Source organism: Nomascus leucogenys, unplaced genomic scaffold, assembly GCF_006542625.1.
Source record: "Nomascus leucogenys isolate Asia unplaced genomic scaffold, Asia_NLE_v1 000795F_89503_qpd_obj, whole genome shotgun sequence".
In the NCBI taxonomy this organism is placed as follows: domain Eukaryota; kingdom Metazoa; phylum Chordata; class Mammalia; order Primates; family Hylobatidae; genus Nomascus; species Nomascus leucogenys.
This window is the reverse complement of record NW_022095912.1, coordinates 12,844-31,388: the sequence shown is the minus strand read 5'-3', so window position 1 is coordinate 31,388 and position 18,545 is coordinate 12,844. Positions and strand designations below refer to the sequence as shown.

Genomic DNA, 18,545 nt, shown 5'->3' with positions numbered 1-18,545 from the left:
GGCAGGAGAATGGCGTGAACCCTGGAGGCGGAGCTTGCAGTGAGCCGAGATTTCCACCACTGCACTCCAGCCTGGGTGACAGAGCCAAACTCCATCTCAAAAAAAAAAAAACAAAAAAACTGTATTTACTAAATTTTAGTATCAAAATAACAAATTATGTATGTTTTGGGGAAAGAAATCTGGTTATTAAATCTTCATTTCGATTGAGTTCTATGTAAATTAAAATTCACTCTAAGAACTATTTTTTGGTATAAAACTTCATGTGCCCAAATGTGTTCAGGAGATAATCTGAGATTTTAGAATGGAAATATAAACAATCAAAACCAAGTTTCCTGAAACTTGCATTAAAATATTAGAAATATTAATAAGTCTAAAATGCCGTTTTGCCACTGTTATTCATATTAACCAAAATATTACAGAAGTAATATTTCAGACTAGATCAGGAAAAAATGTCTGAACACAATTCAAAAATAATCATTGATAATTTTTTAAAAAGTGGGTCTATAAATCGTAGTAATTCCTCAAAACGAAGTGCATAATTGGCACATCAAATATTTTGTCTGCAGGCAATTCTGTGCATTTTAGGTCAAAAATGTGGTCCCTTTAAGAGAGTCCTTGACTTCTTATTTCTCCGGGGACCCTTCTATGGGACTGGTCCCCTTTGTATATAAAATGGTGAAAGCTGACTTGAATGTGCCATCACCACTCTGCTGGGAAAAACAGATGAAGGTGGCCCAGAGAAAACCACAGACTCCAGTGTAAGCTGTTCTCCATTGAACAGGAACAAGGCTGAAGTTGTTCAGCTGGAACAGAGAGAGAGAGTCCATTAGAGCCACATGGAAACCAAAGCCCTGGGTTCATATTACTGAGTAGGCGGAACTCACTTGTACAAAGGGCCAGTAGATCAGTCCGCTCTGGAATTTAAAAAAAAAAAAAAAAAAGCAACAACTTAATTAGAATGCCTTTTATTTTTTATTCATTTATTTTGTTTTTATTTTTTGAGACAGGGTCTCACTCTGTTGCCCAGATTGGAGTACAGTGGTGCAATCTTAGCTCACTGCAACCTCTGCCTCCTGGGTTCAAGCAATTGTCGTGTCTCTGCCTCCTGAGTATCTGCGATGACAGGCGCACACCACCTCACCTGGCTAAATTTTGTATTTTTAGTAGAGATGGGTTTTCACCATGTTGGCCAGGCTGGTCTCGAACTCCCGACCTCAGGTGTTTCGCCCACCTCGGCATCCCAAAGTGCTGGGATTACAGGTGTGAGCCACTATACCCGGCCTAGAATACCTTTTAGCCACACAAAACAATTGCACAGTTCGTTCCATAAAAGAGTAAGAAATACTAGGCCAACGAGATGCCAAGGTAGTATTATATTTCAGACTAAGCTGATTAAATTAGACTACTAAGGCCTCTAGAGTGAGGGGGTTGGGGAGTTTTGGGGAAAAAAGCTATTAGGTACAAGACATTTCTATTAATTATATATTTAACATCAGAATGAAAAGTCTACTAGAATCAGTACCAATTCTGGAAGACAGCCGCTTTGGAAATGACAACATGTATTTATGCATTGCAGTTTCCTGGTTACCATGAACAAATGATGCAGGAATATATTTGTAAATACATAATCATCAATGAATTCTCTTTTTTTAAATTAATTATTATTTCTTTTTCTGAGACATGGTATCTCTATGTTGCACAGGCTGGTCATGAACTCCTAGGAAAAGCAACAGTCCCACCGCAGCCTCTCAAAGTGCTGGGGTTACAGGCATGAGCCACCTCACCCTGCTGAATTACTTTATTTATTTATTTTGTTTGAGATGGAGTCCCATTCTGTCGCCTAGGCTGGAGTGCAGTGGCAAGATCTCGGCTCACTGCAACCTCTGCCTCCTAGGTTCAAGTGATTCTCCTGCCTCAGCCTCCTGAGTAGCTGGGATCACAGGCGCCTGCCACCATGCTCGGCTAATTTTTGTATTTTTAGTAGAGACAGGGTCCCCATGTTGGCCAGGCTGGTCTTGAAGTCCTGACCTCAGGTGATCTGCCTGCCTCGGCCTTCCAAAGTGGTGGGATTACAGGTATGAGCCACTGTGCCCAGCCTTGAATTGTTAAAACTATATACCAAACCATTGTTTATGGAATAATTTTCAATAATATATTTAAACTATGTGATGCTATAGCACAAGTTTAGCTGAAATTTTCATATATTACAAAATATCTTAGACTTTTTTTTTTTTTTTTTTTTTGAGACGGAGTCTCGCTCTGTTGCCCAGGCTGGAGTGCAGTGGCGCGATCTCGGCTCACTGCAAGCTCCGCCTCCCGGGTTCACGCCATTCTCCTGCCTCAGCCTCTCCGAGTAGCTGGGACTACAGGCGCCCGCCACCACGCCCGGCTCATTTTTTGTATTTTTAGTAGAGACGGGGTTTCACCGTGGTCTCGATCTCCTGACCTCGTGATCCGCCCGCCTCGGCCTCCCAAAGTGCTGGGATTACAAGCGTGAGCCACCGCGCCTGGCCAAATATCTTAGACATTTTAACAAACTTTATCCTATACAGTCCGATAAAAAAGTCACCATTATGAATTATTTTTTAAAAAAAGTCTTGGTATGTAAATTGTATGTCAAAAAAAACCTAGAGGTTTTTAAAATAGTTCTTAAAAGTGGTATTACAGACGTATTTTCTTCTTTTTACTAATTTGTATTTTCTGAAGTTTCTAAAATGAACAATTGCAATAAAAGCTTTGTAATATTTATGTTTATATTTAAAAGTAGATATTACATACGATGTGTGTATATATATATATTTTTGTTTTGTTATTGAGGCGGAGCTTTGCTCTTGTTGCCCAGGCTGGAGTGCAATGGTGTGATCTCGGCTCACTGCAACCTCTACCTCCCAGGTTCAAGCGATTTTCCTGCCTCAGCCTCCGAGCAGCTGGGATTACAGGTGCAAAGGACCACGCCCGGCTAATTTTTTGTGTTTTTGGTAGAGACTGGGTTTCACGATATTGGCCAGGCTGGTCTTGAACTCCTGACCTCAGGTGATCTGCCCGCCTCGGCCTCCCAACATGCTGGGATTACAGGTGTGAGCCACAACGCCTGGCCATAAAGTATATATATATATATATATATATGTATTTGAGATGAAGTTTTGCTCTTGTGCGTTTCAAATTCCCCAGCTCAGGTGATCCACCCACTTCGGCCTCCCAAAGTGCTGGGATTACAGGCGTGAGACACTGAGCCTGGCCCTTAATTTTTAAATATATTTTAAATATAAAATATACCCCTGTAATCCCAGCACTTTGGGAGGCCAAGGTGGCCGGATCACCTGAAGTCGGGAGTTTGAGACCAGCCTGACCAACATTGACAAGCCCCGTCCCTAATAAAAATACAAAAATTAGCAGGGTGTGATGGCAGGAATCTGTAATCCCAGCTACTCAAGAAGCTGAAGCAGGAGAATCGCTTGAACCCGGGAGGCGGAGGATGAAGTGAGCTGAGACTGCACCTTTGCACCCCAGCCTGGGCAACAGAACGAGACTCTGTCCCAAAAAAATAATAATAATAATTTAAAACTTTAGCAAAATAATCAGAAGACTAAACTCATCCAAACATGGCTTTCCTTCTTTTTTTTTTTCTTAATAGAGACGAGGGCTCACTATGTGGGCCGGGTTGGTCTTGAACTCCTGGCCCCAAGTAATCCTCCCGCCTCCACCTCCCAAAGGGTTAGGATTACAGGAGCCACTGTGCCTGGCCATGGCTTTATTCTTATGGCTGTGTTCTTTCTTGTCAGAACGTAGTATCACGTAGTAGTATATTTTGTTCTCAAATCATTCCCCAACAAAAAGGAATCAGGACGCCTCGAGAATTGGCTGATTCTAGGGCCAGGGCAGGGCAGGTGCAAGGTACAAGATGGTCCTGGAACACACTGTCATGCCAGAAAGGAAGTGGCTTATGAAAGAAGAAAAGGAGAAAGAAGATGGGTGATATCACAGGACACAACCAGCTTGGAGGGACTCCCACTGGCCAAATCTGGGACATGTGAGCACTAAAAATGATTAAGCCCTGCCATGAACTCTCCTCTGTGCTTCGGCAATCTCCCTCTGAATAGGCCAAAGGCATCTGGCATTCAACATTTCCCGAACTGAACTCACCTCATTTTTTTTTTTTTAGATGGAGTCTTGCTCTGTCACCCCGGCTGGAGTGCAGTGGTGCAATCTCGGCTCACTACAGTCTCTGCCTCCCAGGTTCAAGTCATTCTCCTGCCTCAGCCTCCTGAGTAGCTGGGATTACAGGCATGGGCCACCATGCCTGGCTAATTTTTTGTATTTTTAGTAGAGACGGGGTTTCACCATTTTGGTCAGGCTGGTCTCGAACTCCTGACTGCAAGTGATCTGCTCACCTCGGCCTCCCAAAGTGGTGAGATTACAGGCATGAACCACCATGCCAGGCCGGTTTTATTTTTTTAAATACAGACAGGGTCTTGCTATGTTGCCCAAGCTGGTCTCAAACTCCTAACCTCAAGGGATCCTCTCATCTCAGCCTCCCAAAGTGTTAGGATTACAGGCATGAGCCACCACACCCGACGTGCTTCCTTATTTCTTATGTGAACTTGGTTACAATAACCCCCCACTTTGGTTTCCTTTGCTGCCATTACCTAACCATGAAGTTCAAGATCCTCAGCTCTGGGTGTTCAACAGTCTCCAGGATCCAAACTCACTCCACGTTGCTCAACAAATACTCTGTGAACACCAAACTGCCTGTGGTTTCTCCCCTCCAGACATACTATGGTGCTTTACACATTGTCAACTCTACTCAGCTCTTCTGCCCCTGGAATGACCTGTCCTCCAGTATGTGCCTAACTCCAGATCTTTTTTTTTATTTTTATTTTTTTATTTTGAGACAGGGTCTAGCTGTGTTACCCAGGCTGGAGTGTAGTGGCACAATCATAGCTAACTGCAGTCTCGACCTCCTGGGCTCAGGAGATCCTCCCACCTCAGCCTCCTGAGTAGCTGGGACTACAGGTGCGAGTCACCACGCCCAGCTCATTTTTGTATTTGTGGAGATGAGGTTTCATCATCATATTGCCCAGGCTGGTCTCAAATTCCTGAGCTCAAGCAGTCCACCCACCTTGGCCTCCCAAAGTGCTGGCATTACAGGCATGAGCCACTGTGCCTGGCCCCAGCAAGACTTCCTTGATCCCCACTCCCACACCTCCTCACTGTGCTAAGTACCCATGGGCTCTGAGAGCATTTCTCATCCAACTCTCGTTAATGACTTGTCTATTTATCTATCCCGCTAGACTCTAAGTCCCTTTAGGACAGAATCTCTGTTTTATATGGTTTTTTGGGTATCTTCCACTAACACCTAGGACAGCACTTGGAAGCTTGGAAGGCAGTGTCTTATTTTTTTTTTTTTTTGAGACGGAGTCTCCCTCTGTCGCCAGGCTGGAGTGCAGTGGCACGATCTCGGCTCACTGCAACCTCCGCTTCCCGGGTTCCAGCAATTCTCCTGCCTCAGCCTCCTGAGTAGCTGGGATTACAGGCACCCGCCACCATGCCCGGCTAATATTTGTATTTTTAGTAGAGACGGGGTTTCACCAGGTTTGCCAAGATGGTCTCAATCTCTTGACCTAGTGATCCACGTGCCTTGGCCTGCCAAAGTGCTGGGATTACAGGTGTGAGTCACCGTGCCCAGTCGACAATTTCTTATTACAGGAAATCTTCCCAAAAAATCTCCAAATGGCCTGGGCTTTAGACTGCTAGTATACCCTCTTTCTTTCCCTGAGGGTAGGTGAGACTCAATCACTGTAACCACTGTCTTTTGAAAACAGTATGCAAATATTCTTCTGGTTTTGTTCATTTACAAATCCCTGCCTGAAGCTTCTTTCTTTCCCAATTCTACTTCCTGCTCTTTTTTTTTTTTTTTTTTTTTTTGAACCAGGGTCTCACTCTCTCACTCAGGCTGGTGTGCAGGGGTGCAATCACAGCTCACTGCAGCCTCGACCCCCCAGGCTTGCAATCCTTCCATCTCAGCTTCCTGAGCAGCTGGGACCACAGACGCTTCCCACTATGCCCAGCTAATTTATTTTATTTTCGTAGAGATGGGGTCTCACTGTGTTGCGCAGGCTGGTCTCAAACTGCTGAGCTCTAGCGATCCTCCTGCCTCAGCCTCCCAAAATGCTGGGATTACAAGTGTGAGCCGGCTACTTCTTGCTCTTTTTTTGTGTGTGTGACAGAGTCTTGCTCTGTCGCCCAGGCTGGAGTGCAGTGGCGTGATCTCGGCTTAGTGCAACCTCCGCCTCCCGGGTTCAAGTGATTCTCCTTCCTCAGCCTCCCAAGTAGTTGGGACTACAGGCTCGTACCACCATGCCCTGCTAATGTTTTTTATTTCTAGTGGAGACAGGGTTTCACCATGTTAGCCAGGATGGTCTCCATCTCCTGACCTTGTGATCCGCCCGCCTTCATCTCCCAGTGTTGGGATTACAGGTGTGAGCCACCGCCCCTGGCCCTTGCTCTTTAAAAAAAAAAAAAAAGTTAGATGTACGTATCTCCATAGACTTTACAACATAATGGAAAAACTTGTTCCTTTTCCCAAAGTAAAACAGAAGAAGTGGCTGGGCATGGTGGTTCACACCTGTAATCCCAGAACTTTGGGGGGCTGAGGCAAGCGGATCACCTGAGGTCAGGAGTTCAAGACCAACCTGGCCAACATCGTGAAACTGCATCTCTACTGAAAAATACAAAAAATTAGCTGGATGTGGTGGTGCAAGACTGTAATTCCAGCTACTTAGGAGGCTGAGGCAGAATTGCTTGAACCTGGGAGGCAGAGGTTGCAGACAGCCGAGATGGTGCCACTGCACTCCAGCCTGGGCGACAGAGTGAGACTCCGTCACAAAAAAAAAAAAAAAATTAAAAACGCAAACAAGCAAACAAAACCAAAAAACAAAAAAAAACAGAAGAAAATCACATTTGGTTGTCACCACGGGGTCCTCAATTTCTGCCCTAAGAGAAATCACAAGAGTTCTGAACACATTTCTTGTAGTTACTGTTCCTGAGTATAGAGGCTCAGGGGAAGCCTCTGACTTCAAACCTCTCCATCCTCTGCCTCTAGCCATCAAGTAATGCTGCCTCAGGGGTTTGGTACCATCCAACAGATGATGCTAGAAGCTGTGGAGGTAATAGCTGGGTGTGGCTCAACACTGCTTTTGATAGGGAATGAAGAACATGTGACGCCCTAGGCCGGTCTGTGAACATTCTGTAATCCCAAAGATTTACCTCCTTGTGATGAATGCAATCAAACATGCTCTAGGGCAGAGATGAAAACCATCCCTGATTTTGCCAGGCCTAAAGCACACTGTTCAATAAATATTAACTGAATCAATGAATAAATATGTATTGGACTGGATTGTATATATTTGTGCTGAGCAAACAGTAAAACCGCTGATTTGCTTCAAACCTTGGAATAACCCTAGGAAACCTTCTCCTTCGCTATCAATACCTTTGTGATGTTAAAGTTCTTTTCACCAGGACTCCGCAGGATGCTCAACTGAAAACATTGGCTCTGAATGTGGGAATGATTCCATGAAGCCACTCACAGTCTACAAGCCCTATTTTGCAAATCCAATCCCAAATTTACAAAATAAATTGTTGTCCCTTTGGCTGCAAAATTTACAAAATAAATTGTGATCATTAATAAGAGTTAATATAATAAAGTCAGAAATCATTGAGAACATGGACTAAAATTCAGAGATATTCTTTTCTTTTTTTTTTTTTCTTTTTGAGATGGAGTCTTGCTCTGTTGCCCAGGCTGGAGTGCAGTGGTGCAATCTCGGTTCACTGCAACCTGTCTCCGGGTTCAAGTGATTCTCCGGCCTCAGCCTACTGAGTACCTGGGATTACAGACATGCACCACCGTGCCCAGCTAATTTTTGTATTTTTAGTAGAGACAGGGTTTCACCATATTGGCCAGGCTGGTTTCAAACTCCTGACATCAAGTGATCCGCCTGCCTCAGCCTCCCAGGTGTTGGGATTACAGGCATGAGCCACCGTGCCCGGCCCAGAGAAAGTATTTCTTTCCAATTCATGAGAGGTATAGACACTCTTTTCTGTGTGTGTGTGTGTGTGTGTGTGTGTGTGTACACATTTAGTTTTATTGTAACAAAGCAACTTGTACACTTTTAACGTTTTAAACTGAGCATCATCTTTCCTTTCCAGTGAAACAAAAAGAAAATTTAAAAATAAACAGGAACAAAATTACAATAGAGAATGTCAATTCCAAAGAAGATCCTACAGGTTCTGCTGATTCTCCCATTGAGTGGCAGGGCTCAAGTCATCATTAGGAGAGAATTTATTTTAAAAGTGTCATCTTAAACTGCCAGGATGTCTGTCAAATATCACAATTAAACATGCCAAAGGAGAAGCCATGTTGTCAAAATGCCCACTTAACCCACCCAAACATCTCAAACCCACCCTTTGCTGACCTTCTATAACCCCACTTTTTTGTTTTTTTTTTCTTTTTTTAAACAAGAGAAAGTAGACAGATACATGTTGATAAATGCTAACTGTCCATATTCACATAGAGACACGGTGTACTCTCTGAACCCAATATACAGAGAAAGGAGGAAAACAGCTAGAATTCTATGCACTACTACACAGGGGCCTAGCACCCTCCAGCTTCCAGCAGAGCGAAGGGAGCAGGTTTTTCTTTTTTCCCACAGAGCTCGGTGGTGTTGATTCCATACAGTTTTTGTTCAGACAGGAAGGGATAAAAATGAACTTCGAATAGAAAGGGGTAGAGACTCTTTTCCCATTGTATTCTGCTCAAGGTATTTCCCCCCAAATAAGTTGAGAACCATGGAGTAGGAAAGAGAGACCTCAAGAACAGGGCGACTGAGCACAAGAGGAAAAAGAAAAAAAAAGACTGCAACTTGCTCCCAGGGACTGGAGAAAATTTTAAAAAAGGAAGGTTGGAGTCCATCAGTGTTCTATTTAGTCATCTTCTCCTTCATCCTCCTCTCCTTCCTCCCCTTCATCATCACCTTCATCTTCACCTTCATCCTCATCCCCTTCTTCATCAATATCTTCTAATCCTTCCTCCTCTTCATCATCATCATCATCTTCTCCTTCTCCTTCATCATCCATATCGGGAACCAAGCAGTACTGTAATGGGTTTGGCCAAATATCATCTTTGAAGACCTCTCCTAACTCATCAGCACCTGCGTCAGAATGGTCAGTAAACCAGGTAAAGAAGCTCTCTGGTTCCTCATGCTGCCTCTTCCTGCTGGCTTTATTCTGCGTTTGACTTGAACGTTTTGTCAAATCCTGTCCAGATTTCCACTTGATTTTGGTGGACTTTGAAGATGGATCACCACTCTCATTCAGATGAAATTCTTTGGAGAGAACTTTATTTTCAAAGTAAGGATTTTCATCAAAATAAAAATCTATTCTGTAACCTGATTTAATATCTTCAAATTCTGTCACTTCAACTCTGGTCAAATAATGCAGTGTCTCTTTGTCTTCCTCCCCAAGCAGTGCAGACACTTGTGGATGGTTGACAAATGTTGTTACCCAAAAATTTGGGATTTTGGTGATCAATTCTGACCTCTTCGGAAAAAATGGTTGGCGGAGTTTGTTACATTTCTGTTCTACTTTCAAAATCTCCTCACTGGCTTGTTCATTAAGCCTGTCCATTTCATTTTGTACTTCATCAATGTGTTCAATCGCTTCTTGCTGTTCTTTTTCTCCCTTCTTCGGCAAGCCTGCAGAGGCCGGTATCTCCTGCGGTCCCAGAGCAGGAGCTGGTCTTGGTTTCTTCTTTTGAGGCGGGAGTGGAGCCTGGCGTTTAGGGGCCATGCTGTTAGGGGAGTCCCAGAACCAGACCACGAGTCTCCTCGCTCGTCCGGAAGCAGGCTGAACCTACAGACACTCTTTAAAGGCTCTCCTCATACATCTATCAAAGTAACTTTAAGATTTCTCTGTCAAAATATTGGACCCTTCTGCCAACCAAACTGGAGCTCTAATTTAGGAATAGTTTAATAAAAGTGTACTTAATGTTGAGGTGGGAGAATCACTGGAGCACAGGAGTTCGAGGCCAGCCTGGGCTACATAGTGAGACTCTGTCTCTACCAAAAATTTAAAAATAATTAGCTGGGTGTGGTGGCACATGCTGTAGTCTCAGCTACTCAGGAGGCTGAGGTGGGAGGATCGCTTGAGCTCAGGAGGTCCAGGCTGCAGTGAGCCATGATCATGCCACTGCATTCCAGCCTGGGTGACAGAATGAGAGCCTGTCTCAAAAAAAGTTTTTTAAATTAAAAAAAATATATATCCATATATATACACACACACACAAAGAATCCTGATACGATTATACAAATGTATCAAATCACATGTATTCTAAAAATACATACATATATGTGTCAATTAAAACATTTTTAATCTTTATAAATATGTACACAAAAGTATATATTTTTGTGGATCTATGTACATATATATACATATCTATATATACATGTATGTATATACACACATATATACACAAAAAGTTACTGATTGTATATGTATATAGTATTGTATATTGTATGTGTGTGTGTGTGTATATATATATATATACACACACACACACACACACAAAGATACTGATTACATTTTCAAACGCCTGTCTTACCATATAGGTGTTCCAGAATTTCTGTTTCAGGCCCAAAAATATGTCATCCTTTCCCTGGAGAATGCTCATACCTATTTGCAAAAACACCAAAAGAATTTTAAAAGACTCAGTAGAGTACCGTATAACAGTTCATGTTTAAGTTTCCCATTCCAAAATGCAAAGTAACCATCGCTATCATCCATCAATATGACCCTCTGACCCAACAGTGAAAAGAGAACATAGACAGGCGCTGTGGCTCAAGCCTGTAATCTCAGCACTTTGGGAGGCCGAGGCAGGCAGATTGCTTGAGTCCAGGAGTTAAGAGACCAGCCTGGGCAAAGGGCAAAACCTCATCTCTACAAAAAATACAAAAATTAGCCAGGTGTGGTGGCGTGGCTGTAGTCATAGCTACTCAGGAGGCTGAGGTGGAAGGATTGCTTGAGCCTAGGAGGTGGAGGCTGCAGTGAGCTGTGATCATGCCACTGCACTCCAGACTGGACAACACAGCAAGACCCTGTCTCAAAAATAAAATAAAACATAGTCTCCACTCTAAAACTAGAAAATTTTAAAGGAATGATAAATGTGAAGTGAGAATAGAGTATAAAAGTTATAGCAGAACAATTATTTTTTCAAAAACTGTAACAATTCACAAAAACAATCAAGTTACAATAGTGGGTCTACTGGTTACTTTTCTCTACCTTCCAAACATTGTGTGAAAAGTTGAACATTTGGACATTTTGAAATTTTAATTTCTTTTAAAAAAAGCTAGTGGGCTGGGCACGGTGGCTCATGCCTGTAATCCCAGCACTTTGGGAGGCTGATCTGGCGGATCACCTGAGGTTGGGTGTTCGAAACCAGCCTGACCAACACGGAGAAACTCCGTCTCTACTAAAAATACCAAATTAGCTGGGCATGGTGGCGCATGCCTGTAATCCCAGCTTCTCCAGAAGCTGAGGCAGAAGGATCGCTTGAACCCAGGAAGTAGAGGTTGCAGTGAGCTGAGATCGGGCCAATGCACACTCCAGCCAGGAAAAGCGAGACTCTGTCTCCAAAAAAAAAAAAAAAGAAAAGAAAAAGAGAACAATTTCACTAATTTCACTAGTTGTTTCCTCATTTGTAATATAAGAGTAATAAGAACAATCTCAGGTGCGAGGGCCCACATCTGTAATCTCAGCACTTTGGGAGGCTGATATGGGCAGATCACTTGAGTTCAGGAGTTCGAGACCAGCCTGGCAAACATGGCGAAACCTTGTCTCCATTAAAAATGCAAAAATTAGCCGGGCATGGTGGTGTGCATCTGTAATGCCAGCTACTTGGTAGGCTGAGGCAGGAGAATCGCTTGAACCTGGAGATGGAGGTTTCAGTGAGCTGAGATCAAGCCACTGCACACTCCAGGCTGGGCAATAAAGCAAGACTCTGTCTCAAAAAAAAACAAAACAAAAAAGAAGAAGAAAAGAAAAAGAACAATCTCACTAGTTGTTTGAGGATTAAATAGCATTCTGGTCCCCTACCCCTTCGCCGGTGTACAAGGCTTCTGTAACAGGTGCTAGGAAGCTGTTTGCAAATCTAGTCTGGAAATCACGTGCCGGGACCAGGCACAGACCTTCTGAGAAAACAGGAGGCCCTAGCTCTCAGGCTGTCTGTTCTCCCGACCCACTGACCCCATCAGCCATGTAGCTGGCCGCAATGGCAACAGGCAACCAGGTGGTTTGTGTTTCTGGTGGGGTCTATGGGGAAAGGAAGTGAATCCAACTCTTAAAAATAAGGCGCAGGGGGCAGGGTAGGTTTCTTCAAGTTGGTGGCTTGTCTGACCTCAACCTGGTTTAGAAAGCACCAACAGCCCTTAGGAGAAGTTCCCTCCCATTTGAGGGGAAATCTGTGATCCCCAATCCCAAGGTCAGGCTTAAGACCCATGGAGATTTTCTCCCGTTACCCACCCCATCCCTTTCAAGGCTATAGAAATTGCAGTGATGATAGAGGCCACAGGGCCCCTTCTGTGAGCAGACGGAGGATCTCCAAAGATTACAAGAATTAAAACAACTTGAGCAATCAGCCTGTTTTACAGCCTCCTGATCTCAATCTGTTCTTCCCCAACCCTGGGTGGAATGAGATCACCCTGTTTGTTTAAATCAGCTCCTAAGTGACCCCAGGTTACTTATAGATGAACCCAAGTTAACTCTCCTCATTACCATGTTAAAGTCTTCACCTCGGGAGAAGCTATAGCTTCATGACTATAACCTATGTAACCTATGCAACCTATGTGCTAGCATCATGACTCACTGGGATCCCTACTCTACATGCAATCATGCACCCTCTCCTTTCTCCATCACCCCATAAAACCCTCCTGTCTCTTTCTCTGGCGGACACACTACTTGGGAGAATATGCCCAATGTCTTCCTTACTTGTGCCAAGTAAAACCCCCATTGATCAAAACCTGCCTCTTGGTGGAGTCATTTGTGACTCGTTAGGGGAATGAACCCCGGTATTTTTCAGGTAACATTTCCATTGTTCTTATTGTAGGCAGTAGAGAAGGTTTCCACAGTCAAGCCCCTGTCCCCCACACCCCAGGCCCGGGTCGGATTTTCTAAGGAGAGGGTTCCCGGAACCCTCACAGGTATATAGTCCTCCATGGCAAGGATCCAAGGTCCCTTGATGTTTCCCCGTGGGACCCCAGGGGAAAATCTTGCTACCAAAGCAGAACTAGGCCCCTGGGCATGAATTTGCTGAAGATCCAGGCCCAACCTCAGATTCCATCTGTTGTGCCCCCCAGGGTCAGGGGTCCCCTTGCATTTTGTTCCTGTGTCGGCCCCGGGGCCCCAGGCGTGGATTTTCTGAACAGCAGGTCGGTTCCTTCCCTGCCCCACGACTGGTTCACGGTCATTGCAGCTGCTATGGCCTTGAACTGGAATCTCCTTTATTTTCCCGTGGGCCTTTTTCAGGGGGCAAAGACCTCCGCAGCCCTGCCTACTCCACCCTTGGCCTACACCCAACCCCAGAGTCTGAGCCCCGACCCTAGTCCTCTAAATTCCTGACCTGGTGGACCTCTGGCTCCCCAATTTCTCGGCTCCCCAGCCAGTGCCTCCCGCAACTTCTCGCAATCAAACACCCCAGCCTCCAGCCTTTGCCCTGGCCCTCCAGGCCTCTGAAGCAGCCCAGGTCTCAGAGCCCCGGCTCCTGCCCGGGTCCCCAGGCTCCTGCAGCGCCCTCCCTCCAGCCGCTTGATCCCCGAGTCCCTGCCTCCAGTCCCTCAATACCAAGTCCCACCCCCCAGGTCCCCTCCCGGCCCCTCACCGACATAGAAGGCCGAGACCGCGATGGGCGCACCGACCACCTGGTCGCACAGCAACTTGGCCTGCACGGCGCGCGGCGCGGCCCGGGAGCGCGCGCTCCGGCAGGCCCAGCCACACATAGTTGAAGTTGGCGTGGAAGGTCACCACCAACGTGGCCAAGCGCCGCGTCTGGCGCCAGTCGGCCTCGCCGCTCTGCAGCCGCTGCTGCAGCGCGTCGCCGGCCGAGAGGAGCGAGCCGTAGAGCAGCACGTTGGTGGGCCACGGGTGGAGCCAGGCCGCGCGCGGCAACGCCGGCCACCAGCCCGCCATGTCCGTGCTGTGGGCGCCAGTGATGAGGAGCCGGCGTGCTAGGCGGCTTCCTGCATCAAGTCGGGGCCTCCGGGGCCTCCAGCAGCCCCTCAGTCGCCGCCGCCTGCACCTGCCCCCTCCAGACGCTCCTGGGGCGATTGGGCGCCCCGCGCACACCCCGCTCCCGCCGTCCAATCCGCAGGCCACGGGCCGTCGTAAGAGCTGAACGTTTGAAAGGTGCCCGGCCCACCCCCATGCATGGGTCCATTCCCACAAAATACCCAGAACAGGCAAAGCCACAGAAGCAGTAGGTATGGGGTTATTTATTTATATTTATTTTTATTAATTAATTAGATTTTTTTAGACGGAGTCTCGCTCTGTCGCCCAGGCTGGAGTGCAATGGCGCGATCTGGGCTCACTGCGACCTCCGCCTCCCGGGTTCAAGCGATTCTCCTGCCTCAGCCTCCCAGTAGCTGGGACTACACCCGTGCGCCATCACGCCCGACTAATTTTTGTATTTTTAGTGGAGACGGGGTTTCAGTATGTTGGCCAGGCTGGTCTCGAGTGATCTGCCCGCCTCCGCCTCCCATATGGGATTATTTTTTGGAGTGACGAAAACGTTTTGAAATTGGACAGGTGTGACGGTTCCATGAATTTGTGAATATATTAAAAACCACTGAATTGTACACTAAAAAAAAAGGGTGCATTTGGCTGGGCACAGTGGCACATGCCTGTAATCCCAGCACTTTGGGAGAATTAGACAGGTGGATCCTTTGAAGGCAGGAGTTCCAGACCAGCCTGGACAAAATAGGAAGACCCCATCTCTACCAAAAAAATAAAGAAAAAAGTATTGTAATTAGCTTGCAGTGAGCCGAGATGGCGCCACCGCACTCCAGCCTGGGCAACAGAGCGAGACTACGTCTCAAAAAAAAAAAAAGGGGGGGGGGAAGAAATGAAGGGATAGCAAAACTCAGTTACCAAAATGGCAATGTGTTTTAACTGTTTACGGGCCAAGAATTCACATTTGGAACACACGCAATACACTGTACTGATTGTGTGACTTCCTCTAGAGAGAATGTCAAAAGTTACAATGCGAGGGCTTTTATGAATGCGAGATGAGGCCCAGTGTGCCTTCTCCTCTTCAGTTTGTGCCTCAACGATCATCACCTCCCAAAACATATGCTGAGCTCCCAGCTTCCAGTCACTGTCTTAAAAGTGGGGTGTCAGTGGGAGCCCAAGCAACAGACACTGCAGAGTCTCTCACCTCATAGAACTCATTTTCTCCTTCCTTCTTTTTTTCTTCACCTTTTTTTTTTTTTTTTTTTTTTTCGAGATAGGGTCTTTCCCTGTTTCCCAGGCTGGAGTGCAGTGCGGCAATCATAGCTCACTGCAACCTTAAACTCCTGGGCTCAACGGAGCTTCCTGCCTCAGCCTCCCGAGTAGCTGGGACTACAGGCACCCAACACCATGTCCAGCTAATTTTTCTTTTTCTTTTTTTTTTTTTTTTTTGTATTTTTAGTAGAGACGGGGTTTCATCCTGTTAGCCAAGATGATCTTGATTTCCTGACCTCGTGATCCGCCTGCCTTGGCCTCTCAAAGTGCTGGGATTACAGGCATGATCTGCCGCGCCTGGCCCTGATTTTTAACTTTTCTTTTTTCTTTTTTGAGACAGACTCCTGTTGCCCAGGCTGGAGTACAGTGGTGCTATCTCACTGCAACTTCTTCCTCCCAAGTTCAAGCGATTCTCCTGCCTCGGCCTCCCGAGTAGCTGGGACTACAGGCATGCGCCACCATGCCCGGATCATTTTGGTATTTTTAGTAGAGATGGGGTTTCGCCATGTAGGCCAGGCTGGTCTCCAACTTCTGTCCTCAGGTGATCCGCTGGCCTTGGCCTCCCAAAGTGCTGGGATTACAGGCATGAGCCACTGCACCTGGCCTTGATTTTTAATTTTTAATTTTGAAATAACTACAGACTTTAAAAGAAGTTGCAAAAATAGTACAAAGAGTTACCACATACTCCTCACCCAAGCTTCCTGAAATATTGATATCTTACATGACCATAGTACAATGATCAAAACAAGGAAATAAGCACGGAAATCATACACTTACCTAATCTACAGATCTTATTCAAATGATCGCCAATCGTCACCCTAAGGTTCTTTGTTCCCAGTCTGGCCTCCAATCCCGGATCGTTTCACATTGTGTTGAACTGTCAAATGGCCTTAGTCTCCAAGCGAGACCACTAACCAGCTATTCTGTAGGCTGTCCCTCAATTCATCAACCCAGTTGTTATGGGCTAAATGATGCCCTCCAAAATTCCAGTACCTCGGAAGGCGACTGTGTTTGAAGCTAGGGCCTTTAAAATGGCAATTAAGTTAAAGTGAGACCTTTAGGATGGGCTCTAATCCAATCTGTCTGGTGTCCTTATAAGAAGAGAAAATTTAGGGCCATGCTCGGTGGCTCATACCTGTAATCTCAGCACTTTAGGGGGCTAAAGTAGGAGGATCACTTGAGGTAGGAAGATCACTTGAGACCAGCCTGGCCAACATGGTGAAACCCCATCTCTACTAAAAATACAAAAATTAGCTGGGTGTGGTGGCACATGTCTGTAATCCCAACTACTTGGGAGGCTGAGGCAGGAGAATCGCTTGAACCTGGGAGGGGGAGGTTGCAGTGAGCCGAGATCGAGCCACTGCACTATAGCCTGGGTAACAGAGCAAGATTCCGTCTTTAAAAAAAAAAAGAAAAAAAGAAAAGAAAATTTGCACACACACAGAGGCACCAGGGGCCGGGCGTGGTGGCTCATGCCTGTAATCCCAGCCCCTCGGGAAGCCAAGGCAGGAGGATTGCTTGAGCTCAGGAGTTCGAAACCAGCCTGGGCAACATAGTGAGATCCTGTCGGTCTCTCTCTTTTTTTTATTTAAAAAATAAATAAATAAAACGAGGCACCAGGGATGTTTTCACACCAAGGAAAGACCATGTGAAGACACAGCAAGAAGGCAGTCGTGCAAAACCAATCCAGCAGGCACCCTGGTCTTGGACTTCTTGCCTCCAGAACTGTGAGCAAATAAATTTCTGTTGTCTAAGCCACCCTGTGTGCGCTATTTTGTTATGGCAGCCCCAGCAAACTAATATATCCATTCTCTTCAGTTCTTGGAAATCTGCCCATTTCTATGTTCTCTGACCCTTTTTATCTGCCCATTTATTGATTTATAGCCTTCTCCGGCTCCTTATCCTTGTTACTGGTCCCAAGTAAATTTCAGTTAGATTTCTCCCAGCTGGGCAAGCTTCCAGCTCACCAAAACATCTCCTTCTTTGCTTTTTACTTATATCCCCTTGTATCATTTTTCCGTTGCTGAGGTAACAAATTACCACGAATTTAATGGCTTAAAAGAACACAAATTTCTTGTCTTAGAATTTGGGGGGGGTCAGAGTCTAAGATGGGTCTGCAGGACTGCATTCCTCCTGGAGGTCCTAAAGGAGAGTCCATTTTCTTGCCCCTTGCAAGCTTCTAGATGCTCCCTGCACTCCTTGGCTCCCCATCCAACATCTTCAAAGTCAGCAGCATAAATCTTCTCATCTCCCTTTCTCTCTCTTTTGTTAGACAAAGTCTTACTCTGTCACCCAGGCTGGAACGCAGTGGTACAGTCATAGCTCACTGCAGCCTCAAACCCCGAGGCTGAAGTGATCCTCCCGCTTCAGCCTCACGAGTAGCTGGGACCACAGGCATGCACCACCATGCCTGGCTAGTTTTTAATTTTTTATAGACAGGCTCTTGCTATGTCACCAGGGCTGTCTTGAATTTGGGCGCCCGCGATCTGAAGCTGGCATGTTCGGCAGCTCCCTGCACCACGTCCGGGCTTCCCTTGCCTCCAGCTGCCCCCTGCGCCGCCGCCGCCCGCACCTGCACGTGGCCACTCCAGATGCTCCGGAGGGATTGGGCACCCCGCACACACCCAGCCCGCGCCATCCAATTCGGAGGCCATGGGCCGACAACGGGGCTGAGCGTTTGAAATGTGCCCAGACCACCAGATGCATGGGTCCATTCACACGAAATACCCAGAACAGGCAAAGCCACAGAGGCAGAAAGTATGGGGTTATTTATTTATTTTAATTGATTAATTAATTGTTTTGAGACGTAGTCTCCTCTGTCGCCCAGGCTAGAGTGCCGATCGCTATGTTGGCTTGATGTGGTGGCTCATATCTGTAATCACAGAACTTTGGGAAGCTGAGGTGGGAGGATCGCTTGTCAGGCCAAGAGTTCAAGACCAGTCTGGGCAAAATAGTGAGACCCCCTGCTATGGTTTGGATTTGTGTCCCTGCCCAAATCTCAT

General features: G+C 46.1%; 1 protein-coding gene and 1 pseudogene across 2 annotated transcripts; both read right to left on the bottom strand.

The window, feature by feature from the left end:
* Positions 1–134: 134 nt before the first annotated feature.
* Positions 135–14,232, bottom strand: LOC100581502 (mpv17-like protein). The gene is given in 5 exon segments (XM_030808585.1): positions 135–803; positions 885–914; positions 10,655–10,725; positions 13,925–14,001; positions 14,003–14,232. Coding segments are annotated over 5 exon segments (588 nt in total). The 3' UTR covers positions 135–623.
* On the bottom strand, positions 8,980–9,867 carry LOC115833756 (annotated as a pseudogene). Its single transcript, XR_004029070.1, has one exon. The product of XR_004029070.1 is annotated as a protein SET pseudogene (transcript).
* Positions 14,233–18,545: the final 4,313 nt, after the last annotated feature.